The sequence below is a fragment of the Mesoplodon densirostris genome, chromosome 18 (assembly GCF_025265405.1).
Source record: "Mesoplodon densirostris isolate mMesDen1 chromosome 18, mMesDen1 primary haplotype, whole genome shotgun sequence".
In the NCBI taxonomy this organism is placed as follows: Eukaryota; Metazoa; Chordata; class Mammalia; order Artiodactyla; family Ziphiidae; genus Mesoplodon; species Mesoplodon densirostris.
Genome location: NC_082678.1, coordinates 41,635,131 through 41,663,125, shown reverse-complemented (window position 1 = coordinate 41,663,125; position 27,995 = coordinate 41,635,131). Strand labels below are relative to the sequence as shown.

Genomic DNA, 27,995 nt, shown 5'->3' with positions numbered 1-27,995 from the left:
TCACTCTTGGCTGACTTTTGTGTGAACCTCCCGGCTCTTCACCCGCAGCTTGTTGACCTGGGACTCGGCAATGTCAGCCCGTTCCTCGGCCTCCTCCAGCTCGTGCTGGAGCTTGCGGAATTTGGCAAGATTAACATTGGATTGTTCCTCCTAAGAATAAAGTTGTGAGAGTTAGACTTTGTGGTTCTCATTGCACTTGTCACAAACAGGATTATTTCCTCAACTCAGATATTTCCTTCTTATGGTTTGTTTGTCATATCTGATTTCAAATCCAGACAGAACTTGTAACTTCAATTACATTTTTTTTTTTTTTTTTTTTTTTTTGGGTACACGGGCCTCTCACTGTTGTGGCCTCTCCCGTTGTGGAGCACAGGCTCCGGACACGCAGGCTCAGTGGCCATGGCTCACGGGCCCAGCTGCTCCGCGGCATGTGGGATCTTCCCGGACCGGGGCACGAACCCGTGTCCCCTGCATCAGCAGGCGGACTCTCAACCACTGCGCCACCAGGGAAGCCCTCAATTACATTTTTTACTCTAAAGAATGAAAGAAGAAACAGTTTTGAAATGGAAGAGACAAGCTCATTATGTCAAACCCATGTATACGTGAAATCTATTTACGATGTATGGACTGGGTGGAAAGGAGGAAGAGACCCGTGTATGCTTGCTCACAGGGGTTAGAAAGTAAATGTAAAGTCAAATTCTAACTTTGGGAAAATGCCAGTTGAAATGTTTTTGCCATATATTTTGACGCTGGTATACAGAGACGCTGCGGGTGGGGGGATGGGGATAGGAAGAAAGTATGCCCTCTGTTGGTTGGACTTACTATCATTCGTGCCTCTCCCTTTCGTGTTCCCTTACCTCTTACCCACTACATTGTGTCTGGGAGAGTGGGGAACAACCAGGAAGAGTGAAGCTGGAGAATCTTCCAACACATCCTAATTTGCTACAGCGAATGTGCAGGGATAAGTCCCTGCTGATGACACTGGTAGCGAGGGAAGGAGTCAACTGGGGTAAAAGATTTCTGTTTGGCTTTTGGGAACAATTGATTTTGTGCATTTCTAGAGGGAGAGGAATATTTATCATGGTGTTAGATTTTCTGCTGGATATTCTTTGCAGCTATCAAGTAAGGTGGGTTATTTGGAATTTTCTTTTTTCCCTCCAACTCCTACAAATTGCTTAATAATAAAAACATCTCGTCTTGAAGTCGTATTCTATAATTAGGATTTGGGGGTAAATTCATATTCATATCATCTCTCTTAAAATAAGAATGACATATTCTTACTTGGTCTCTTTCTTTCTCATTAACACATTCTCTTAATACACTTTCTACCCCCAAAGAAGTTTTCTTCTTCCCTCAGGGGCTTAAAGATACTTACAGCCTCCTCAGCTTGTCTCTTGTATGATTTCACCTTCGCCTGTAATTTATCTACCAGATCTTGCAGCCTGAGGACATTCTTGCGGTCTTCCTCAGTCTGGAAGTTTGAAAAAAATGGTCTGCATTGAATCCAACAAAATAAACCCACTACAGGTGGTGAAGTAAATCACTTTGATATGATGGCAGGTGGGCCTGGCGTAAATGTGGTCAACTCTGAGGCTTCCTTCATAGTATTAACAGTAGCCACTCTTGTTAAATGTCCACTGTGTGCAGGCACTATGTTGGAGATTTATACATGTCTCTAATCCTTACCTCCCTACTCTGGTGAGTAGGTGTTTTTATTCTATTTTACAGGTGATGAATTAAAGTTTACAGTATTAGGTAACCTATCCAAGTTTAAAAAGTAAGAGAGGCCAAACCAGGACTAATACCAGTTTATCTGTCTTTGAAACCTGTATTCTTTCCTCACTTACACTATTTTCTTTCTTTTTTTTTTTTTTTTTTTTTTTTTTTGCATTACACGGGCCTCTCACTGTTGTGGCCTCTCCCGTTGTGGAGCACAGGCTCTGGACGCGCAGGCCCGGCGGCCCTGGCTCACGGGCCCAGCCGCTCCGTGGCATGTGGGATCCTCCCGGACAGGGGCACGAACCCGCGTCCCCTGCATCGGCAGGCGGACTCTCAACCACTGCGCCACCAGGGAAGCCCACTTACACTATTTTCTAAAGGCCTTCCTGATTTTCCTAGCTTAGGAAAGGGTCTGTGATAGGTGATTGGGTCATTTGCCCCTTATATATATATCAAGTTAATATGTAGCTATTTGTGAGTACCACCTAGTCACCAGGTTTTCAATTTCCCTTTGTGCAGGAAGTCTGGATATTCTAGAAAGCTCTTCCCCTTACCTGGTAGGTGAGTTCCTTTACTCTTCTCTCGTGTTTCCGCAAACCTTTAACAGCCTCAGCATTACGTTTCTGCTCACTTTCAACCTCTCCTTCAAGCTCACGTACCTACAATCAAGAAAGATATTTATATAGTCAGTTTTGGGGGATGTTAATTAACTCAGGACCTACTGAAGATACTGGGTGGCTGTCCCCAGCCATAGGATAAGGATGGGAGTCAATATACAAGAAGAGAGAAGGATGGGGGAGTGCCGTTTTCACTTCCCGGATTCAGAGAGATTGGGAGACCCACCCTGGCCTCCAGCTTCTGGATCTGCTTCTTCCCGCCCTTCAGGGCCAGCTGCTCAGCCTCGTCCAGGCGGTGCTGCAGGTCCTTCACCGTCTGCTCCAGGTTCTTCTTCATCCGCTCCAGGTGCGCGCTGGTGTCCTGCTCCTTCTTCAGCTCCTCGGCCATCATGGCCGCCTAATTAGTAAATAAACCAGTATAACAAACCTGGTAATGGCAGGTAACACACAGTTTCATTAAACAAATGCTCATTTGCTCACATCAGTGATGGCCTTCTTGGCCTTCTCTTCTGCATTGCGCGATTCTTGAATTACTTCTTCCACTTCACTCTGGAGTTGTGAAACATCATTTTCCAATTTTTTCTTGGTGTTGATCAGGCTGGTGTTCTGTTAAAAGTAGTGGAAATTTACAAGACCTGCAGTTTGCACACTTGGGATTTTACAAATGTCTTACTCGTCGTTGGCTTATGCAGGGGACCTAATGGCAACATTTCACTGAACTTTAAATAGTTGTTCAGTGCAAAATGTTAATCATTTGCAAGGTTGGTTCCCCCTGCACCTCCACTGCCCCAATGTCCATCTGATTTATGCATAAGGACGTGGAGGTTCAAGAATGTCCATATTAGTTAATTGCTCTTTCAATTAGATGTCAACCAGACATCACTAGTGTTCTGTCCTTAAAAGGTTGGAAATATTAGAAAAGAGTAGATTCTTTCTGTGAGAGCCTGGCACTGAGAGTTTCTCAGTTGGAAGGAATCTATTCTCTGTTAACTTGAATGGTTTGCTCCCTTGGGGAATACTGAATTACTCTTAGGAAAGCATTTTCTTAAAATTTCAACCCAGTGGTTCTCTAAGGGAAGCAATATCACCTCAGTGGGTATTTGGAAATGTATGGGGGTGGATATTTTTGGTTGTCAGAATAACTAGGGCGTGCTACTGCATTTAACACCCAGGCTGGTCAGTGATGCTAAATGTCCTGCAAGGCACAGGGACTGTAGACATAGCAATGCTGAATGCTGAAGTGCTGCTGATGAGAAACACTGTGTGGAACATTTTCAGATTTTGGAGTCAACAGATATCTTTATTCAAGTTTATTCCACACCATGGTTTTCAAAATAATCTAGAGTCAAATCTTATTTTTAAATAAAAAAAGTAATACCTTTGCCCCGTTTTGGTAGAAAATCTTAAAAAGAACACACAGCAAAAAATCATCTATAATCGCATCACTTCAGGGTAATTGCAATTAATATTTTAAAGCATCTCCCCCATCCTCTTAAATATACACATATTTATAAAAATAGAGTACTTCTATATTATAATTCTGATTCATCACTTTACAGTACACCAGCATTTGTTTGGTGTGAGGGTCTCACCTGGGTGTGCAGGAGCTGGACACGCTCGCTGGCGTCCAGGAGCTCCTGCTCCACCGTCTTCCTGCTCCTCTCCGTCTGCTCCAGGGTGGCCCGCAGCTCCTCGATCTCGGCCTGTAGCAGGTTGGCTCTGCGCTCCGTGATCGCCAGCTGCTCCTTCAGGTCCTCTTGGCCCCGGAGAGCATCATCCAGGTGGAGCTGGGTATCCTGTTAAGTTAATAAAAAGGCTTAGACACCCTGAAGAGGATGCGAACATCCCAGGAGATGAACTGGAAGAAAGGGTTGGTGCCAGGAACAGGAAATGACAGGCCTGTCATTTGAATGAGCATGAAAATGGGGATGTCACCTGCTTAGGTGAGAGAGGATTATCAGGAGACTGATTCTTGTTGTGTTTTATGCCATCAACTGGTTATTTTTCATGTGTGAGTCACCAGTATCTATAATTTATGGAGCATTTTCCATATGCTGTACCCATTACTTGACATCTGCCTTCTCACTTCATCCTCACAAGTAACCCTGTGAGGTGGGTAGTTTCATTCTTAATTTGTAGAAGAAACAGAGGTTCTGAGAGGTTATAATAACTTGCCTAAAATCAGGCAGCTAGTAAGTGACAAAACTAAGACTCAACCTCAGGCCTATTGGTGCCAAAGTCTTTTAATTTCTCTCGTATCATAGCTTATCTCTGGGCTTCTGTTTGTTCTTTTATATAACGTTTCTTTAAAAATAATATATTCGGGGCTTCCCTGGTGGCGCAGTGGTTGAGAGTCCGCCTGCCGATGCAGGGGACACGGGTTCGTGCCCCAGTCCGGGAAGATCCCACATGCCACGGAGCGGCTGGGCCCGTGAGCCATGGCCGCTGAGCCTGCGCGTCCGGAGCCTGTGCTCCACAACAGGAGAGGCCACAACAGTGAGAGGCCTGCGTACCGCAAAAAAAAAAAAAAAAAAAAAAGAATCTGCTTACTAATGCAGGGCACACGGGTTCGAGCCCTGGTCTGGGAAGATCCTACATGCCACGAAGCAACTAAGCCTGTGCACCACAACTACTGAGCCTGCGCTCTAGAGCCCGTGCTCCACAACAAGAGAAGCCACCGCAATGAGAAGCCTGCACACCGCAACAAACAGTAGACCCTGCTGGACCCAACTAGAGAAAGCCCGCGTGCAGCAACAAAGACCCAATGCAGCCAAAAATAAATAAATATATATTCTATGTGTATTTATTTTTAGCTACCTCCATACTACGAACTGTATAATTTGTTAAAAGAAAAAAAAATGGATGGTGTAACAAGAAGGTGTTGTGATGAATGGGAGACGGGTCACTTCCCTGACTTGTCTGGGCTGTTAATGTGGACCCATCTACCTTCAGGATCCCTTGGGTGTTCCTGTAGTTCCTCAAGCTCTCTGCTGCCAAGCGGTTGGCGTGGTTCAGCTGTATTTCCATTTCATTCAGATCTCCTTCCATCTTCTTCTTGACTCTCAGAGCATCATTCCTGCTCCTGATCTCAGCATCCAGTGTGCTCTGCATGGACTCCATGACTCTAATGTGGTTCCTCTTCAGCTGGTCAATTTCCTCATCTTTTTCGGTAATTTTCCTATCAACTTCAGACTTGACTTGGTTCAACTCCAGCTGGATACGCAGGATCTTTCCCTCTTCATGTTCAAGAGATGCCTTAACAAAACAGTGATCAATTAATTATTAATCAATTAATAATGGAAAATGAATATTTGGAGGGTACTCCCTTGTGAGCCAAACTCTTACTAATATCAGTTTGTCTAACATTACAAAGTACAATAAAAGAGCTCTAGGACCCTACTAGGTAAATCATCCTTTAATTTATTCAGTCATAGACTTTATTGGGCAACTCTGTAATAAGGGTGCTTTGTAAAGTATAAAGTGCTATACAAATATTATTCATATGAGTAGTAACAAAAATTATATGATTAAACTTATGTGTAGTGAACAGGAATTCTCTCCCGTTCTATAAATTAAAATGTTCACGTGATATACTAATTCCTGTTGTAGAAATTCTCAGTTTTAAAACATATATATATTTTTGATTACAAAATATGTGTCCATTGTAGAATGTGGGGTAATTTATAAAAACAAAACCTTCCTATTTTGCCTCCACTTAGAGGCACAATTTTAATGTGGTACATTTTTTTCTAGTTTTTTCCTATTTATATATATTTATACATGATAAAGTTATATTGTATATGCAAATGTGTCTTGCTTTAAAAAATTATCCTCTACCATAACTATTTCCCCATATTAACTACATTTAATGGCTGTAGAAAATTGCATCCCATGGATGTTCTATAGTTTGCTTTACCTTGTTTTTGGATTGGAGATCTTGTGTTTAAACTTTGCCTCCATTTAGGATAATTTTCTTGGGATAGATTCTTAGAAATAGAACTGATAGGTCGTATTATTAAATTTTTAAGACTTTTGATAACTATTGCCAAATTGCCCTTCATAAAGGTTATATGAGTTCAGATTCTCACCTGCTCTGTAATAATGGATCCATCTCATAGTACCATTGCCCAATGAAAACAGTGGTGTTTCCACCAATGTTTATCTTTGATTTTCCCCCCACAACATCAATATACATACCTCTGCTTCCTCTAAGGCAGCCTGAATTTCACATTTCTCTTGTTCCACTTGCTTCTTTATCTTCTCCAGTTCATGGATTTGCTTCCCTCCCTCAGCAATCTGCTCAGTGAGGTCAGAAATCTCCTCTGTGGGTGAACAGAAGAGAGAAGTGGTCAGACTGATATAACATGGAAAGGTCTTTCCAGGGCCATATAGGGTAGGGAAGTTCAAGAGCACTCACGCTGCAAGTTCTTATTTTCTCTCTTTAGCATTTCAAGGTGTTCCAGGGATTCCTCGTAGGCATTCTTGACCTTGAACAGCTCAGTACTGAGAGAACGGGACTCCTTCTGGGAGCCCTCAAGTTCAGCCTGGGTTTCCTCATACTTCTGTTTCCATTCTGATAGGAGCTGAAAAGCAGTAAATTGTCAGCTAATGGAAGGAGAAAGGGAGACTAAGTAAAACATCGATGGAGTTTGAGCAGGCTGGGCTACCTTGTCAAAGTTCCTTTGCTTCTTATCGAGAGCCGCGCAGGCAGCGTTAGACCTCCCCACATCAAGCATGAGGTCCTCCACTTCATTCTGGAGCCGCTGCTTGGTCTTCTCAAGGGAAGCGCATTTGGCGTTCACGGCTTCTGCATGTTCCTCAGCTTCCTGCAGACGCTGGGCCAGCTTCTTCCTGAAAAGTTAGCCAGGCAGTTAAGGAGAGAGGTCAGGAACAGGGGCAAGTGCTAAACTCCTCAGCCCCCTTTCATAGTCCTTTTTCTACAATGTCAAGTAGCATGGTTTTCAAAACTGTGGTAGCCAGAACTGCTTTCTAGATGGATTAAACTGTGAAAAGGTCCAAAGTGGTAAACAACTGGACTCAAGTCCTTTTTGTTTCTGAATTGTTGGAGGCCATTGTTGGAGCTGACATTGTATGTATGTATCTTACAGCATATGATTTCAGGATTTTCAGGGCTTCTGATTGAGTATGGTATGGAGAATGATTAGCCAGGGCAATTCTATTGATTTATATCTCATCTCATTCCAAAAAGGATTTGAGACTAACTAGATATTTTATTGGTCACAGATATACTGGGCATATTCTTTTGCTTTCTCTGACTTTCCATTTTATTTTATATACTTTTCTTCCTAGAGAAAAATAGCCAGTTTCTTCTAATAATATATATTTGGTCATTCTCACCTGAGGAATGGATAAATAAATCAGGATAATTCATGTAGTCTAAGCAAAGGCAGGGTTTTTCTTTTTATTCCTTCTGAATTGTCTACATTCTTGCTTTACTCCCAATTGTGTGCCAACTATATATGCCTAATGTACACAAAAACCTTTAGCCCTAATGCTCTAGAAGATCTACCTGAAGGTCTCCTTTGGTGTGTACCCAGACTAAGGCTTTACTTTATTCAGACTAACTCTGAACATTATGCACAGTTCAGATGGCCTCCAACATGAGTTTTAAGAGATCTGTCTTTGTACTACAATACTTAAGAAGGTGATCTCTGGAATCAGAATGTCTGGTTCTAATCCCAGCTGTACTATTTATTAATCATATGCTCTTGTGTTAGTTGGTTAACCTCTCACAGTTTCAATTTCCTCATCTGTAAAACAGGGATACAAATAATAATGCAATGTAATGTTGTTAAGAAAACTAAATGAGTTAATATAGGATAGTATTTGACACAGTATGCACTTAGGGTAGCTTCTGCTTTTGTTATCATCATCATCACAGCTGTTTTCTGGGAGTTGCTGAGCTGGGCAGCTAGGAAACCATGTCATGTCCCTCCTCTAGAGTTCACAGCACACACTTGGCCTCCTCCAGCTCCTCCGTGCGCTGGATGGCGTCCGTCTCGTATTTGGTCCTCCACTGGGCCACCTCGCTGTTGGCCTTGGACAGCGCCCTCTGCATCTCGGCCTTGGATTCCTGCTCCTCCTCATACTGTTCCCGCAGCAGGTCACAGTCGTGGCGGGCTGACTGCAGGGCGTGGGCCAGGGCGTTCTTGGCCTGTGGAAGTATGAGTTCAGTGACTTAAATTCATTTCTTCAGTGATATTTAATTTATACACTTAAAGGAGAACCTAACTGAATATGTTTAGATTTGATCAGTCAAGAATACTTTTGGTAAAACTTACTTTGGTTTCTTCCTCTAGCTGACGTTTCAGCTCCTCAACCTGCTGCGTAGATGCTTGTTTGGTCCTTGAAAGCTGAGAGACCAAAGCATCTTTCTCATCCAGTTGTCGGGAATATTCACCTAAGAATTACCGAAGTAAAGGAATAATGGCATAAACAAACAAGCCTAAAGTTTGTATATATAATTATATGTACATGACAAATACATACTTTATCTAATTATAAATATTGTTACAGAACTGGCTAGATTAAAAAGCAGCATCGCTATTGTAGTGTAACAAATAAACTAGGCTGCTGATTCTTTCTTGCTTTTTAAAAATTTCTTCTAACCCGCTCAGCAAATTCCTATAGTTGATTACTCCCCTCTAATATGGAAGTATTGCTATTAATTCAGAACCCCCGGAATTGCTTTTGTCTAGGCCATAATTGCGGGACTGAGGGAGATCTCTACCCGCTTCCGTCTGCAGGCGTGCCCTCTGAGCCGTCAGGTCACTGAGCAGCCGCTGCTGCTCCTCCTCCTTCGTCTTAAGTTCACTCACTTGGTCTTCTAGAGCGCGGCACATCTTTTCAAGGTTTCCCTACGGCACAGGTACCCATGAAATATGAGACATTGAATACAGTAAAAAAAAAAAAAATTACCACTGGATTCTTAAAATATTTTTAGAGAATAAATTTATGTCAAGTGTGAGTAGAAACTTATGGCACCAACTCTATGGAACATGCTAGGATTCAAGTATGACGGGCGCATAATCTCCCCAAAGTGCTCATTGTTGGAACTCACTCATTTATCCCAATGATACTTGACACTGACAAAGTAGATTTTGAAATAATCTTAACAGATTATATCCAGCATTAAAAAAAAGAAATAAAATGGAGTATATTAGAATACAAAATTTTAGATCAGTGCTATAAACTGCCTACAAACAATGTTGAATGCCAGAGAACAATGAGGGTTCTCATAGGTTATTAACTATGCTCATCTGAAGACAGTATTGGGTACCTTGGCTTTGGAAATGGTCTCTGCATTACTGCTAAGGTCGTCGATCTCCATCTTCAGCTCACTCTTCTCCTTCTCCAGCTTCTGCTTGACCCTCTGCAGGTTGTCAATCTGCTCCCCCAGCTCGGCCACACTGTCCGCATGCTTCTTCCTCAGCGTGGCCGCCGTGGCCTCGTGCTGCAGGGTGGCCTCCTCCAGGTCCCGGCGCAAATTCTGGAACTCGGCCTCCCGCTTCTTGTTCATCTCAATCTGGGCCGAAGTGGCCCCTCCAGCCTCTTCCAGCCGCTCGCTGATCTCCTCCAGCTCCTGGGAGAGGTCCGAGCGCTGCTTCTCTGCTTTGGCGCGGGAGGCCCGCTCTGCCTCGATCTCCTCCTCCAGCTCCTCGGTGCGGGCCTGGCAGTGACACAGCACATTAACATGAACTCACCTCAATTTCAGTTTTTTTGGGTGCAGAAACCAGTGGAGGTGAGATGACTCACCTGCAACTCTTTGATTTTCTTCTGTAGTTGAATTTCTACTGCCTGCTCATCTTCAACTTTGCTTAGCAGATTGCTGATTTCAAATTCTTTCCTTTAGACAGAAGAACAAGGCATATTAGTACCCATAAGAATTGAAAGATGATGTCACATAGAATTTTTTTTCTGGAGTTCCTACTTTTTAAGTTTCTCATCAAGTTGCTGTTTGTCATTTTCTATATCTACTATGGATTCTTGGGCCAATTTTAGGTCACCCTCCAGTTTCCTCTTGGCTCTTTCTAGATCCATTCGAAGTTTCTTTTCTTGTTCTAGAGACCCTTCAAGCTAATGAGAAAATAAGCTTTGTTAAAAATTGAAAGTATATTAAAAAAAACTTTCAAATGGATAAAACTTTCAAATGGATAAAAACACACATCGTCCACTTGCTGTTCTAGCTTGGCTTTAGCTTTGGTCAGGGTGTTCACTTTGTCCTCTTCTGCCTGCAGGTCATCCAGGGTTTGCTGGTGGGCCTCCTGGAGGGCCTTCTTCTCCTTGGTCAGCTTAGCTATGACTTCGTCCAGGCCTGCCATCTCTTCTGTGAGGTTTTTCACCTAGAAAGGTTAAGGAAGAGATTATCTCTAAAGCAGCTTAGTTAGATGGCAGAGTCTCTATATGCTGTATACAAATATATTTCATACCTTGTTCTCTGTGGCATGTTTCTCCTTCTCAATCTTGGCCAGTGTCAGCTCAAGGTCATCTATGTCTTTCTTCAGTTCCGAACATTCGTCCTCCAGTTTCCTCTTCTTGGCCGTCAGCTCAGCATTGAGCTCTTCCTCATCCTCAGCTCTCTCAGTCACTTCCTTGATCTTTGCCTCCAGCTGGATTTTGTTTTTAATCAGTTGCTCACACCTTTCCTCTGCATCAGCCAAGGCGTCAGCTTCCTGTGGAGAGATTTGCTGAGCTGTTTAGAGAATTTGTTACTTATTTTGAACTTGTACTTTGCACAAAATAGTAGTGTTTACTGAACGCTAATGAATTTTTCAGTATGAATACAAATTAATTGAACATCATTCCATTGTCTGGAGAAACGTAGCTAATTAGATATGGCACTATAGATTTAGAAGCAAATTAGCCTGAAAAATGACTGGATTGAAGCAATTGACTATTTTAAAAAGTATTGTGTAGAAGAGTGGAAGGACCAAAGGAAGCCTGGGTTCTTGTCCCAAATTTGCCTCCATATGTATGACCTTGCGCAAATTGATTTACTCCTCTTACCCTCAATTATCTCACGTAATTAAGAGGATTGGAATAAATGATTACTAAGAACATTTCAACTATAATATTCAAAGGTTTTTGACTTAAGTCAAATTGGTTAGTTTTGGTTTTGATCATTCCCTACTTGCCTCAAACAACTAGTTGCTACATTGAATTTTAAAAAGAAAAACTATGAAAAAAAAAAAAGAAAAACTATGTAACATTATGCCTATAAATACATTTCCATGAAGCATTTTTCATATACTCAAAACCTCTCTGATAGACCATAACAGTGCTGTATAATTGTCCAAGGCTTCCATTTCCATTTTAAGAATTACCTATTAGTCTCAAAATGAATATTAGACTATATAAGAACTTGTAATTTTGAGAAACTACATAACTCAATGAAGTTTTTATAAGTGATTAAAGGACTCATAAAAATCAGTTCAGCCATGACCTTATTACTCTGGGCTGGGGAATTTCTTTAACTTCTCAGTGTTTTAAGTTTTTAAAATGCTTAAACGTTTGATAATGAGGACTTCAGGGTTCCTTTGCTTTTATTTATTTATTTTTTTTTGCTGTACGCGGGCCTCTCACTGCTGTGGCCTCTCCCGTTGCGGAGCACAGGCTCCGGACACACAGGCTCCGCGGCCATGGCTCGCGGGCCCAGCCGCTCTGCGGCATGTGGGATCTTCCGGGATCGGGGCACGAACCCGTGTCCCCTGCATCGGCAGGCGGACTCTCAACCACTGCGCCACCAGGGAAGCCCTGCTTTTATTTTTAATAGTCATACACTCAGTATATATTTACTCACTGACTAATGATAATACCTATGAAAAGAGGTTAAGATGAATAGGCTATGATTGGGACAATGTAACCTTTATATAAGTGAACTTATCAGAAGGAAAAGTTGAAAATAGCTTAAACATTTTAAGAAAACTATCCTTTTTTTTTACAGATTTCTTCATGACATTGTTGGGCTTGTTGGACCAAGGAAATGGGAGGTTGTATTTGGCCAGAGTGCTGATGCCAAGCCTACTCCCACTCTGATTACAACTTCTTTAACCAATAAACAGAGGCCTTGAGAACTCAGGATCAGTATCAAAGGAAGAATCACAGAGGTCACTAGCTCTGTCTTCCACCGTGGTAGTTCAGTTCAAGCAACTGCAAATGAATTTATTGAGCTAAATCCTGGGGGTTGAGGAAAAGAGATACAGAGAGAAATAAGAATAACTGTCTTTTATGAGTTTAAATACAATCTCATACACTTTTATTCAGGAAATAGGGCTCTTAAGACTGGCATGAAGCAGGCAAGGCAGATGAGTAAAATGACAGATTTGGGGGCTTGCCTTTAAACTGCTTCCTTCATGCCTATTAAATTTGTGATATTGTTAAATAAATTCTTCAATCTCCCATTTTCCATTTGCAATTTGGAAGTAGTTGGTGCCTTGCTTCTTCACAGGAATATTGAAAGTTAAGTGAAATACTGAAAAAAGCAACTAGAAATTTTCTTTTTCAAGAAAAGGCCATTTGTAAATCCAGAGTGTATGTGAATTCCAGAAAAGCTTCCATGACATGCATTCAGCACACAGAGTACTCACAGATTGAACCTGGAGCTGCAGCTCATTTTTCTCTTTCAAGAGAGTCACCATTTTTTCCTCCAGTTCCTTCCTTTTTGCCTCTGACTTGGCAAGTTCATCTTTGGTTTTCTGGAAATCTTCCTTCATGGTGGCCATCTCCTTCTCGGTTTCTGCACTCTTGAGGAGGGGCTTGATCTTGAAGAAGAGTTTCATCCAGGGCCAGTGCTTGACGTTCATGAAGGCACGTATGTTATACTGGATGCAGAAAAGGGCTTCTCTGAAATGACAGAAAAGTATCAGTGTAGATCGATCCATTAGAGACAATGTCATTGTTAGTATTATTTTTTTACATACAAACTCCCCTTTTTTTTTTTTTTTTTTTGCGGTATGCGGGCCTCTCACTGTTGTGGCCTCCCCCGTTGTGGAGCACAGGCTCCGGACGCGCAGGCTCCAGACGCGCAGGCTCAGCGGCCATGGCTCACGGGCCCAGCCGCTCCGCGGCATATGGGATCCTCCCAGACCGGGGCACGAACCCGTATCCCCTGCATCGGCAGGCGGACTCTCAACCACTTGCGCCACCAGGGAGGCCCCAAACTCCCCTTTTAATGACCCCCCCCACACGTAAGTGATGTGTCAAATTCTGTATATTTTATATGCAGGACACACACGTGCACACGCACACACACACACACGTGTGCCCTCACACTCAGAGCGGTCCTCAGTGTGACCACTTTGCTCATGTGCACTGCTCATACGCACTGCTCATACTGAACAATTGTGTGTTCTCAGGTCCCTGTCACGTTAGCAAAGAAGCTGACTTTAGAGGAGGACTACTTTGTATATATGAGCACACATACCATTTTAAGAGTATTTGAGAAATCACAATATTAGTGACTTGGTATTGGGTGTGGCAGGTGTACGTTAATTGTGCTGCTTGGCCCTTGGCACACTGACGTGACCTGTGAAAGGGCATGGCTTGCTTTCCTAATTGCCCACTGAAATTGAGCTTATGGTTTATCCTGTTTTCCTTGAAACCTCTCCTCTGATTTTAATCGCTGCCGAATTATCTACTCCATAAACAACTTTTGTTAGTTTCTTCACATAATAGACTGGCTTTTCTCAAGTCCTTTCAAATGCCTACTTCTTACCTGCTCAGTTAGATTGTTAATGTCTGCAGAGCATTTAGCATGGATTGAGCTACGAAATTTGTTTTATTTAAATAACATTTTAAAATAGTAATAAAAGATATTCCTTTTGCACACTGTAGCAATAGACTGGCAAGGTTTACCTGCCTTATAACAATGTGTTTGCCTCTTCAAGCTTGTTAAAATGGAGATTCTGTTTCTATAGGTCCAATTTATAAGAACCATATCTCTGAGAAGGCAGATATCATGACATAAACCATAATGTTGACACATGGAAAAGACTTGGGAACACTTATACCACAGAAGTAAATAACTACAGATGAGCAAAATGAATGCAAAACGTGTGTGTAAGGACAGGGAATGCAGTAGTGCTGGGTGGATGGGTTGGATGAGGTTAATTAGAGGAAGCGGAAATGGAAGTCTTGAATTGGTAAAGAGATAAATTAGGTTGAGGGGGAGGGCTTGTGCAAACAGGAGAGAAGGAGATAAGCAAATTGTTTAGCCTGGCTGGAAAAGGCTGTGCGGTGGGAGATGATAGATGAGGTGGGGAATAGAGAGTGGCCTTGACAGACACACAAGCAACTTGGATTTGATGTGGGAGACCGTGGGGAACCGCAAACAGATACGGCATGATGAAAATAGTGTTTACTGCAAATGATTCCTGCTGCTGTATGTGAGATGAATGAAAGGGAGAAACTGAGGGAGGAGAGACGTGTTGAAGGGAATCCCAGTGTGAGGGGTTAAGCAGAGGCTGATGTGTTGTAAGAGTGAGTTCGGAACTGGGTGAGAAGTGCATATTAACCACAAAATGAAAGAGTTAATAAATAAGGAAGACGGATGTAAAGTCCCTAAGAGACCTTACAGTCCTTATCCTCTGCATGGTTACCTCCTTTGCAGCATCTTCTGATATTCTACCCTCATTAGGAATCCCCTACAGATGGCTTGAGTTCTTGTTATAATCTGGGCCAACTTTTCATCTCTCATTTCTTCCAGAAGACCCAGCAGGCCAGCTTTGAAGAAAACCTGGAGAGAGAGAAAATTACAAATCATCCCAGACTACAGGAGATACAACTATGGCAGAGGACTTGGATGAGGTGTAAGTAATAGCCATACCTTTGTATGTCCAAATTTGTACTGGGTGTGATCAATATCAATAGAGGCAAGAAGTTTCTCAGAAGCCTTCTTGCTGTCAATGAACTGTCCATCTGGAATAGCACTTGCATTTAAAACTTTGTATCTGTTCAGTCGAAGAAAGAAAGAATGATTAGGAAGGTGTGATCATATATGAAAACCAAACGACACCAAAAAAAAGTCAGTAAAAAGAGAAAAAGCAAAAGTAGAAAATCCAACTGTCCTTTTAGGTTCAGATAGTAAAACAATATGATTTTCCACAAGCTAATGCATGCTTCCGTCCTATTTTTAAGAAATGCCACCTTCTCTAGCCTGTATTCCGTTTTAGCACCACAAGACTATATTATTTGACTTAATTTCATAGTATTGACGAAGCAGGATACATAAAAACAGTGAACAGAGGACAACAGTGAAAATGGTTAATTAGTCACAGCATTCAGTGAAATGTGACAGAGGGAGACTGGCCTTTGTTTAAAATCCCCATATAAGATTCTGCTTGGGAAGCCCTTCCTGCAGATGCGGATGCCCTCCAGCACACCGTTACACCTCAGCTGATGCAGGACAAGCTCATGCTCCATGGCGCCTAAAAATAAATCAGAGTACTTACTACTGGGCACTGAATTTTCAAACTTGTGCCTGTGTGATTATTTCATGCTCTTAGATCTTACCAGGAGTTTTGGTTTCGTTGGGAATGATGCACCGTACGAAGTGAGGGTGTGTGCTCCTCAGATTGGTCATCAGTTTACTTAAATTTTCCTAGAAAACCAGGTAGAAGGGACTTGATGAGAAAGTTCTATTTCAGATTTCTTTTTTTTTTTTGGTAATTACATGGAACGAACCTAGGCACTTTCTTAACTATATTAGGTAAAAGTCTATGAGGCTTCAGTTGCTCTGTGTTTTAAAGGTCTCAAGAGTTCTAGCCTGCCAAAAAACTGGAAGGCTAAAGTGCTGGGAAGAAATGCAGCTCTCCCTCATATTCGTTTATGACACCTAGGATCTATCCTGTAAACAAACTGCAAATTCAGTAGCCTTGACACACAGGAAGTATTCTTGACCGGGAATCAGAAGACAAAGGACTACAGTCTCGCTTTGCCACTAATGAGCTGCTTGACTCTATAAAATCCCTTTTCTCTTTCTGGGCCTCATCTGAAAATAGTTGAGATTACCTCTAAGGCCTCTTTCATCTCTCTCAGTGCTAATATTTTTCACAGTAGTAGTTTACAGTGGTAACCTAGGTTAGCCACTGTCCCAATGTTTGCCAGTCCTTCTTTGAGTGTATTATTCCCTGGGACCTGTAACCTCTTGTTTTTTGTTTTTTGTTTTTGTTTTTTTTTTTAGAAGAGTCTAAAATCATAAGACTGTATGACCTTGTGTGAGTGGATCTTGAGTACCTGAGTATGATCACAGTCTGAAGCATATGGGGGGAGTTATTCCAGAAATAGAGTAACTGATTATGACAGACAGTGGTGTTTTACTCCACCACAGAAAACTAGCAAGTAGCTATTTCTCAGTATTTCTTAGGTATATTTATTGAGAAGGCAGAGTTGCTTTATTTTTCATATCTCAGTTAACTATTAGGAAATAAAATAAGTAATGTGAGTTTCTAATCTTGCAATTATATACAAGGATAAGTTGAAACAAGGGCATATTTGGTGAAATAATGCAAATTGGTAGTGAGAAAAAAAGAACAGGGCTATTTTCTTGTTTAGGTCATACATAGTATCTGCATTTTAGTTTTAAAAAGAACGAGACTTAGCCATAGAAATCCTGACAAAGCAGCCATTAGACCAGATGCTCCATATGTTCCCCTTTAGAAGAGCCAGTTTTTAAGCCATCTAAGAGAATCACATTATTTGTAGTAATGTTATTATTACTGTTATTCTTAAGAGATATTTTTCTATCTTAATCATCCATCTAAATCACTAGGTTTGGCTTTAGCTAATTTTCAGCTATTACAAAAAATTAAATCCACCTCAGAGGACAAAGATGTGATTTGGTAGAAGGATGTCCTAAAGGGTGTGTCTCGGGCTCAATTCTCAAAGGGGAACTCAGGAACATTCTCAAAGGGCAACATTGGTGGAATAAAGATACGGCTTTCAGGGCTTCCCTGGTGGCGCAGTGGTTGAGAGTCCGCCTGACAATTCAGGGGACGCGGGTTTGTGCCCCGGTCCGGGAAGATCCCACATGCCGCGGAGCAGCTGGGCCCGTGAGCCATGGCCGCTGAGCCTGTGCGTCCGGAGCCTGTGCTCCGCAACGGGAGAGGCCACAGCAGTGAGAGGCCCGCGTACCGCAAAAAAAAAAAAAAAAAAGATATGGCTTTCCACAGGGAGACCTTTGAAGTTCAGCTGTGCTTCCTTAAAAATCGGCCTTATTATATAACGAGAAAGCTTCTAAGGGTATTTTGGAATTCCTGAATACATTAGATGAGCATAATAAGGAATAAGAGGTAAAACATTCAGCCCTACAGGAGGAGTATTGCTTTGGCTGTACCCTGACAAGAAGGAATATTTGAAGTAATTCCTATTAACATTCCATTCCCTCCTAATTTATTCTAAATCCTTTATTCTTATCCTAATTATGATAAGTCATAGAAACTGGATAGATTTTTCGAACTAAATTTGTACTTTACCCTGAAAAGGGCTGACACAGTCTGGAAAGAAGAGCCCTTCTTCTTAGCACCTTTCTTTGTGCCGCTGTCTAAGATAAAAAGAAAACCCATCAACGAAAGTAGAATCCCAGAGGCTGGATTGGTATGTGAACATTCTATGGGGATAGGTTAATTTAGATCAGGGGCACAGAAAGTACCGGCTTCCGCAGTAGCATATGTGGAAAAGAGACTGGTCAGAGTCTTCATTGCAGACTTCTGGTACAGCCCAACCACAGTGTCATTCAGGGGGTCCTTGTTCTTGTCCAGCCAGCCGGTAATGTTGTAGTCCACGGTGCCCGCATAGTGGACCAGTGAGAAGTGGGCCTCGGCCCTGCCCTTGACCAGTTTGGGCTTCTGGAAGTTGGCAGACTTGCCCAGGTGCTGGTCATACAGCTTGTTCTTGAAGGAGGTGTCTGTGGCCTTGGGGAACATGCACTCCTCTTCCAGGATGGAGAAGATGCCCAGTGGCTGAATTCAGAAAAGCAGACATTGGTGTCAACCTATCTTGTCTCAAAATATATAGACATAGTGGCTGTCATTTGATTGAATTATGAGCACTCCTAATTAAATATATTTATAAAGTAAACCAGGGTCATAGCTCAAAGAGGTCCTTTTGTTATCATTAGAATGACTTTTCCACCATTCTTTCTCACATTCAATCCATAGCATTATTTTCAATTAAAAGAATAGCTGGATATAAACTCCAAATGTCAGCACTGCATAAGTGCGGGCGACTTATTAAAATGTTCTGTGATTACCACATTTTCCCCTGTTTGGTGAATTAATCTATTGTCAGTTTTATTTTTCTATGAAAAGGACTTACTGACTTAGAATGATATTTACTTTATATGCAATAACTTAACGGTATAAATAACTCAAACCTTATTTAAGACATTTTGGGCATTTAATCCCTTAAAGATAGATTATGAAGAAGCGTAGCAATTTGACTCTTGACTTCCAAACAGATTACCTTTGATATAAGCCCTAGCTGTGTTACCTGTGCATTAATTTTGATCTAGAAAATAGTTATTTCTATTGTTGACATCTTGGATCATAGTGGAGGTAGATTTAGAACAAATGAGGTAGCTCTTCTAGTGAAGCAGACCATCTCAATAGAGATGCTGCTTTAAACCTGGATCTGAGTCGGTGTTAGAACAGAACTTGTTATGACAAAATGAAGCTAAACACTCTCTGATTCTTCTTACGTAAAAGTTGAAAAGAGAAAGTCATTTCTAAAGTAATTTTCTAACTTGTTCTGATCAGTCTATTTAAGATTACAGTAATACATTCTGGAGTTGCTTAAGGCACTTGGGAAAGTTATCCTTTCAGTTCGGGTTTCCTTTAGAAGTCAGGCGGACCTTCTCGATGAGCTCAATGCAGGCGGCCAGGTCCATCCCGAAGTCAATGAACTCCCACTCGATGCCCTCCTTCTTGTACTCCTCCTGCTCCAGCACAAACATGTGGTGGTTGAAGAACTGCTGCAGCTTCTCGTTGGTGAAGTTGATGCACAGCTGCTCCAGGCTGTTGAACTGCACAAAACCAAATTTCCAACATTAAGCGGATTTTTATAGCAGTAGAATTCATTACTGAAAAATTTTTTATTGAAAATATGTGGAATACAGTAATGAAATCAAGTTTAAACTGATTGTTGTCTCTTCAGAAATCCCAGGGAAAAAATGATCATTTTTGACATGAGCCCTTTTCATGATTTCTGAGACTATGAACTGTCACTACGCTTCTACCTCTAGGCCGTTTCTCCTCCATGTGAGGTGCCTTGTGTATGGGCCAAACATTGCATAGCCAGGTTCCTGTTGTGGCTTTGCTTTATATGGCTGCAGGATCTTTAGCGAGTGTTTTGATTTTCTTGCATCTGTTTCTCCACATGTAATTAGAAGTAATATTAGTTACTCCTTCATGGAGTTGTGAAGATTAAATGAGGTAACATTCTGAAGAGCTTAGTAGAGTGCCAGAAATACAGCCTTCGTGATAAATGTTAGCTATTATTATTACTTCTGTTATTATCTAGTTACCTCCTAGCTATTTCGTTCTAGGTGCCATGCTGGAGAAAGCAATGTAGACACTACAAGTGTAAATGAATAATAATACTCTGTATATCAAAACCCAAATTGCCTTTCTCCCACTTTTTATTAATATGAAGATAAACTCACATCAAAGATCTCAAAGCCAGCGATGTCCAAGACCCCGATGAAGTACTGCCTGGGCTGCTTGGTGTCCAGCTGCTGGTTGATGCGGGTGACCATCCACAGGAACATCTTCTCGTAGACGGCTTTGGCCAGAGCGCCCACTGCATTGTATACCTTCATGGACAGAGTAATGTTTGTTGGCACTATGAAAGGTCTGGGATGTATGTGATTCATTGAGGTTGTGCACTTACCTGCTGCACAGTCTGGCCTTTGGTGACGTATTCATTGCCGACCTTGACCCTGGGGTAGCAAAGGGCTTTGAGTAGATCAGCAGAGTTCAGACTCTGGAGATAGGCAGCTTTGTCAGCAACTGCAGAGACACAATTCAAGGAATGTTGTTTAACAGCAGATACTTCTTCAAGGTAGTCTTTCCATTTTCCTCCATCCATTTTCGTTATTATTTAAATAAAAAGCTTTAAATAATTCTAGAGAAGATCAGGTGAGGCTCTCTGTTTATTAGAGCATATACTTGCTAATAAATGGTGAGTCAGTTACAACTGGCCTTTGGTGATTTGTTGCAAGCAACTCCTGAGAAATTTAACAACACTAAAAATATGTCCAGTGTTTATGGAAATAATTTATGTAACACAAAAGCCAGAGTCCCTGCTCTTTAGACACAGTACATGGGGGTGGAAGGGAAGATAAATACACCTTATCTCAATTTAGCTCCTCCCGATTTAACCTCAACGAATTAGTTTCTTTATCTGAAAACGTGAGGATTAAATTTTAGTGCATGATTCCTACAGAGTCCCCTTGTAAAATTTTGTCAATGACTATGATGTAAATGAGGGAGAGAGAATGTCGAGCCAGGGTGGTCAGGAAAGGCTTAAAGGAGCAGATAACTTTAGCTTCCATGGTAGATCCTGTAAGTTCCATGTTCTTTCCATACATAGAGTCTATGATTTTTCTTTCTCAGTTTCTTTTTTGTCTTGTTGCCTAGATTGTCTGAGGGTAAATGTAGACAACACACACACACATGTGCACAGATGTCCTCCAACCCCAGCTCTGTGTTTGGGCAAGACCCTGTATCCCTCCACTAGGTTTGTCCAGCTGGTGCTGAAATAGACCAATATGCCAAGTTATCCTATCTACCTTCTCGCCATTGCTAAGGCAAAGCAAGCTCACGGTTCTGTCTCATTCCCTCTCTAATGATCTGGCCCCAGGTTGTGCTTTTTAGATATATCCTTACAAGTGGCTGTTAGGGTTCATTTGGGCTACATAGAAAGATGGAGATATGGAGATGTGAGGAGGGAAAGGGGGTGAGGAAAGCATGCAGTGTGTGTAAATGTGTACATGCCCCTCAGAAGTCCAGCTACAAAGGAAATGTGAGTTTAGAATAACTGTTTTTTTCTTGCCGTATTCTCTAATTTAAACCCTGATGGAGGTTCATTTGGTACCTTCGGTGCCATCTGGCTCCGCTTGCTCCTCACGCTGCTTTTGCTTGAATTTCATGTTCCCATAATGCATTACTGCCCCTGTGAGCTTATAGATGGACACTTTCTCCTCAGGAGTAAAGCCCAGGATGTCAATGGCTCTCTGCCAGGAGAAATGACAGGACAAAGTTAGGGCAGAAGAGACTAACATATTTTGGAGAATTTACACTATATTCTAAGGTAACCACACTTATGGTGTGGTTGCTATTGTCATTGCCATACATAATGGATTTTTTTTTTTTTTTTTTTTTTTTTTTTTTGCGGTACGCGGGCCTCTCACTGTTGTGGCCTCTCCCGTTGCGGAGCACAGGCTCCAGACGCGCAGGCTCAGCGGCCATGGCTCACGGGCCCAGCCGCTCCGTGGCATGTGGGATCTTCCCGGACCGGGGCACGAACCTGTGTCCCCTGCATCGGCAGGTGGACTCTTAACCACTGCGCCACCAGGGAAGCCCCGTAATGGATTTTTAAAAAGTGAGTGTGTGTCTTACATCAGTGGCCATCAGCTCTTCTTGGTCATCAATGCTAGGGACTGTGATCTCCCCTTGACTGACGAAGGCAAAGTCATATGGGTTGGTGGTGATCAGGAGCATTTCTGGATACATAGAATTCAGGATGTATGTTTTACATTAGAAGTTGTTAACAAAAATAGTAACTTTTGTCTGTGAATTTAAGTTCATCCTTACCAATCAGCTCTGGCTTCTTATTGGAAGTGATCTGATAAAAAATATGGTAGCTTCTTTCTGCCTTTAACTGGAAAGTAACTCTAGACTTTTCTAGAAGATCTGGAAAGAGAGGGAGATAGACATTGAATTAGAAAAAATATCAATGCTGCTGAGATATTAAATGAACTGCAGTGTCTTTGGCTAAAATTGGGGCCTAAATTATGTTAGGCTCCATTGAGATTTCAACGTGATGATCGATCCTGTTGGTACTACATGTAAGAATTCCAAATACATATGACAATTACCCAAGGTTCTCACCGTCTAAGAGCAGAGAGTGAAGTATGCATGCTCTAGTAAAAATCAACTTTGCATATGGATGACCTGTGACCTCTGTATTATAATTGATCCTAATATCCCCTCCTTCCTCAGATCACCTTAGATTCTTTGGTGGGGGACTACCTTGGAAACACCTACCAAAGCTCAGATTAAGAGCAAATCACAGAAATGTATTGTAAGCCTATAGATAACTCATAGAAGTCCATAGATAGTCCTACTGTTTTTCCTGGAGAAAATGTCATAGTTGCTTCTGGGGCGGGAATTGCAGAATGTGTTATAGAGCCATCAGTCTGAGACTGAGGTGAATAGAGCACACAGCGATTATGGATAAGTCTGGCATTAGCTCACGGGCAACTCTGCCAGCAGGCTCAGTGCTCAACAAGTGTTGCAGGATATCCCTGCAAATGACATCACTTGTTCCTCTGTTTGATTTTCAATGGTCCTGTTACTTACATGTTTCAATATCAGCAGAAGCCAGTTTCCCTGTGGTACCGAAGTGGATCCTGATGAATTTACCCTTGCAAGTGAAAAAGATGATGTTATATACAAAACTGTTAGCACACGAGTAAGAAGAGATTGAGTTAATAACCCAGACATGCCTTTTTGGGCATTTAAAGCCTGAGAAAACCCTTCTGTGACCCAGAGACTCACAAAGCGAGAGGAGTTGTCATTCCTCACGGTCTTGGCGTTGCCAAAGGCCTCCAGCAGGGGGTTGGCACTGATGATTTGATCTTCCAGTGTCCCCTGCAAAGGCAAGAGCAGTCCTCACACCTGGGGCTTCCTGTGCGCCCTGCCAGTCTTGATTCTGACACGCCGGTCAGACCCACCTGCATTTTGCTAGTTTCATCCTTCTTCTTCTCTCCAGTAACTGCAATTGTTGCAAAGTACTGGATGACACGCTTCGTGTTCACAGTCTTTCCTGCCCCAGATTCTCCGCTGTCAAACAGAAACCAGAGATGAGATCAGAACTACAGCTCACGTTGTCGACATCTAAGACAATCACCACAAACCAAAGAAGAAAAAAATCACATACGTGATCAGGATGGACTGGTTCTCACGATCTGTAAAAAAGAAATCAAGACCATCAGTTTTTAAAAATAGTACACATTCGGGCTTCCCTGGTGGCGCAGTGGTTGAGAATCTGCCTGCCAATGCAGGGGACACGGATTCGTGCCCCGGTCTGGGAAGATCTCACATGCTGCGGAGCAACTAGCCCCATGAACCGCAATTACTGAGCCTGCACGTCTGGAGCCTGTGCTCCGCAACGAGAGGCCGCGATAGTGAGAGGCCCACGCACCGCGATGAGGAGTGGCCCCCACTTGCCGCAACTAGAGAAAGCCCTCACACAAAAACGAAGAGCCAACACAGCCATAAATAAATAAATAAAATTTTTTAAAAAGGCAAAATTCCTTAAAAAAATAGTACAGGGCCTCCCTGGTGGCGCAGTGGTTGAGAGTCCGCCTGCCGATGCAGGGGATACGGGTTCGTGCCCCGGTCTGGGAGGATCCCATATGCCGCGGAGCGGCTGGGCCCGTGAGCCATGGCTGCTGGGCCTGCGCATCCGGAGCCTGTGCTCCGCAACGGGAGGGGCCACAACAGTGAGAGGCCCGCATACCGCAAAAAGAAAAAAAAAAAATAGTACACATTCAATACAAAGATTATTGACTCTGTAAAGATTAATCAGTTTATCCTTTTTAACATTTTGAAGATGTTGCCTGTGATCTTGGTTTTGTGTGTAGCTCCCAGATAGTACTTGCCTCTTGGAGTAAAATTTGTGAAAATGAGAGGCAAAGAATCATGTGTTTCTTCTTAAAATATTATTAATTTTAAAACTTATGGGAAGTTTCAAACGTATACAGAGGTAGAGGCAATAACGTATAAAGAGCTCCTATGTACCCATCATACAGTTTCAACAGTTATTATTTGGCCAACTTTGTATAACCTGTACTCCCATCCTAAACTCACTTGGTTATTTTAAAGAAAATTCCAGGCATCGTATAATTTCATCTGTAACTACTTCAGTAAGAATCATAAAATTCTGAAGTTTCATTTAACAGATGAAGAAACAAACCCAGAGAGAAATAAGTGACTTTTCTAATAGTTACATAGCTTATCAAGATGTTTAGGTCTGTTTGACTTCCAGTTTATATATTTTTCTGCTACCTGGCCTCCTCCCGGTTTTTCATTTTAATTTGACAGCTGGTAATACTAAAAAAGGAAGGGATCTGGAATTGTAAATGTTGGTGTTCATTTACTTTTATTTTCCTTTTTATTTTATACACATTTCTAGGTAATAAAAACAAAAATTGTCACTAGTTATATGACTGATATGTTGGATATATACCAATTTTCTGATTTGTTAAATCTTTAATTCTATACTGATACAGATTTTAGAGCATTCTCAAATCTAAAAAAATCTATTCAGAGAAATAGATGCTAATTTGGGTGCTATTTAGATGTGGATATAGACTTTAGAGAACTTCAAGGCTCTATTCAGGGAAGTAGAGACAGATTTTGGAACATACTCAGATTGATTTCTTTTTCCAACAGAAGAAAAATCAAGAAAGAGCATATCACATCTAGTGGGAACATAGATAAGAAAACAATGTTCTAGTCTCTAACCTGGTCAAATGCCACAGTTTTGGGTGTTTTGTTTTGTTTTTTTTTTTTTACAAAAATCATGTTTGGAGATAAGTAATCTTGAATTTGGAGCAACCCAAAAACTTGGGGGAGTGGGGACCTCTGTAGGGATGGTGGTGTACATAGCAGTGTAAATGCAACTGCTAAGTGTTAAAACCTCTGGAATGAGCCCACATTTGGATAATTTCTGGAAGGTAGCTAGCTTCTGCTGACAACCAAAGAACAGTTTCCTGGTATGATATCCTTGTAGAACTGCTGGCCAATTTGTAATGGAAGATTCCTATTTTATCCCTTTCTCTTCCCTCTTCTCCTTTAAAAGACAATTTAAAAACAGTGCAAAAAACAAACAAATAAAAAAACAAAAAGGAACAAAATCTTCTCCAGTTTTTAATATCTCATGGAAGAACAGGAAACTCAGGAATTTAGAATATTTCCAAAGGCAATACATTTGGTGTGTGCCGATAAAAGGTTTTCATGCTGTGTTTGGGCCTACAATTCGCATCAAAGCCATTTGTTTATGCTTTGATAAGACAGGAATAACAGACTTTGATATAATTTTAAAAAAATATTTTCAGGACTTCCCTGGTGGTCCAGTAGTTAAGACTTTGCCTTCCAACGCAGGGGTTGCAGATTTGATCCCTGGTCAGGGAGCTAAGATCCCATATGCCTCGCAGCCAAAAAACCAAAACATAAAACAGAAGCAGTATTGTGACAAATTCAATAAAGACTTAAAAAAAATGGTCCACGTCAAAAAAAAAAAAATCTTAAAAGTATTTTCAAAGAAAGAGAGATTTCTATTTTCTTCTATTCTTCTAGGAAAATACTTCAAAATCTTTGAGAGGAAAGTCATAGCTCTTTCTTTACTCCTGTTCTACCCCAAAGGCTAGTGATATTAGCTGTGTCTTTTAAAGATAAGGAATTCACAAAGCTTTCCCGCTATGGCTGGTAACTATTTTCCTTGATTGCTGTGGATGTGGATATTTTAAAAAAATCTACTTGAACTTTTTTTCTGTCCAAATCAGAAAGTAATAAATGTGAGAAAGCAACAACAAATATGTTTATGGAGGTCTACTAATGATTTCAACGAGGCTTCTGGTTACCAGCTGGGTTAGCTTGGGTAGGTCAATGAATTCAGTGAGCTTCACTTTACTCATCTATAGAATGGCTGCAGGGAAGAATATGTGATATTACAGCTCTGAAAGTTTCTTGAAAGCAGTGAAGCCCCATGTGGCTGCAATGTATTATTGTAATCAAAGCCCCAAATCTGTTTGTTTGTTAAAGATTCTATTTCCACATTTTTGTAAATAGATGCGTCACTCACTCACCAGTCAGCATGAACTGAAAGGCGTTGTCAGAAATGGAGAAGATGTGGGGCGGGGCCTCCTGGCGCTTTTTGCCTCGGTAGGCAGCCACCACCTCAGGGTTGTACACCGGCAGCCACTTGTAGGGGTTGACGGTGACACAGAAGAGGCCCGAGTAGGTCTGAGAAAATCAGAATAGTCAACATGTGGGATTTGTTTTTACCTGGAGAGGTAGGTGGAATAAAGAGATACTGAAGGGCACTCACGTAGATCATCCAGGCTGAGTAACGCTCTTTGAGGTTGTACAGCACTGCTGGCTCGTGCAGGTGGGTCATCATGACCATGTCCTCGACCTTGTCGAATTTGGGAGGGTTCATGGGGAAGACTTGGTCTTCTTTGACAGTTAGAGTCTGGCAAGTCAAGTAAGAGACAAGTTTGTGTTAATGGTTGGAGGTAGGATTTATGTTTATCTGCTTTAATTATCAGACTACAGTTGTGGACACTTTCCATTATATTATTCGGTGTCCTTTAAATAAAGGCATGAAAATACATTCATCTTAGCATGTGATGGTAAGAAAATCTGTTTCCTCTGATGAGCTAGAATACATACTACTCTTTTTTTTTTTTCTTTTTGCGGTATGTGGGCCTCTCACTGTTGTGGCCTCTCCCGTTGTGGAGCACAGGCTCCGGATGCGCAGGCCCAGCGGCCATGGCTCACGGGCCCAGCCACTCCGCGGCATATGGGATCCTCCCAGACCGGGGCACGAACCCGTATCCCCTGCATCGGCAGGCGGACTCTTAACCACTGCGCCACCAGGGAGGCCCCATACTACTCTTTAAAAAATACTTTTTTCCTCCCACATTTCCTCGTCCCAGGTTTATTTATCAGTTTATATCATTTTACTTAAATGGGTTTAATTTTTCATTTTTCCTGGCCATTTATTACAAGCAGCTTCAATTTGGGGGGAAGTAATGGGGATATTAATACATTGTTTATCTAAATAGATAGTAATTGTTTTGATAGGAGAAGCTAGTTTTTATTTCTCCCAAGTTTGGGGATTTAGACTGGGAAGTGAGGAATTGAAGGAAGATGCTGGAGGCCAAGCCTAGTGGCTTTCAAGTCCTTTGGGTAGTTGGGAAAGGGAGAAATGAGGTTACTGCTGAGAATTTCTTTTACCTTCCAAATCTGATGTCTGTTAATGGACCAGAAGGGTGTCTGTATTGGCAATAGGCTTAGAGATTCTGAGCAAGGAAGGCTTCAACTTGAAGCAAGGAGGTGGAGGAATAAAGCGGGGAATATTTTCTCCTTATGTTTTTACTTACTGCTCCACTTTCTGTCTTTACAGTTACTTTCCCTCCTTCTTTGCTTTGTATGATGCTCTTCACATAGGATTCCTTGGGCTCCACCACAAAGACTGATGTTTTAGCATCGAAGGGCTTGTTTTGGGCTTCAATCCGCTCCTTTTCCGATTTTCGAAGGTAGGGAGCAGCTTCGCCAAAAACAGCCATCTCACCGTCCAAACTCGCACTCATGGCTGCGATTTATTTAGAGAGAATTTTGCCTTGGGGAAAAA

At 41.8% G+C, this 27,995-nt stretch overlaps 1 protein-coding gene across 2 annotated transcripts; it reads right to left on the bottom strand.

Annotated features, from left to right (window-relative positions):
* Positions 1-27,954, bottom strand: LOC132478962 (myosin-8). 2 transcript variants are annotated; one of them, XM_060082446.1, is made up of 38 exons: positions 27,745-27,954; positions 26,688-26,831; positions 26,446-26,602; positions 23,514-23,541; positions 23,308-23,416; positions 23,132-23,224; positions 22,934-22,997; positions 22,166-22,264; positions 21,971-22,074; positions 21,447-21,585; positions 20,241-20,359; positions 20,014-20,163; positions 19,204-19,374; positions 17,995-18,313; positions 17,828-17,895; positions 15,867-15,954; positions 15,664-15,781; positions 15,181-15,304; positions 14,954-15,090; positions 12,944-13,199; positions 10,787-11,029; positions 10,523-10,699; positions 10,288-10,433; positions 10,113-10,203; positions 9,637-10,026; positions 9,088-9,214; positions 8,639-8,757; positions 8,315-8,511; positions 7,004-7,187; positions 6,754-6,919; positions 6,534-6,658; positions 5,283-5,591; positions 3,929-4,132; positions 2,817-2,942; positions 2,563-2,733; positions 2,274-2,378; positions 1,376-1,471; positions 1-150 (listed from the first exon to the last, which is right to left on the bottom strand). In XM_060082446.1, exons 1-38 carry the CDS (start codon positions 27,952-27,954, stop codon positions 1-3), a joined length of 5,823 nt encoding a protein of 1,940 aa, XP_059938429.1. The 2 variants fall into 2 exon arrangements, with proteins under 2 accessions (XP_059938429.1, XP_059938430.1); XM_060082447.1 differs by having other exon boundaries at positions 18,004-18,313.
* Positions 27,955-27,995: the final 41 nt, after the last annotated feature.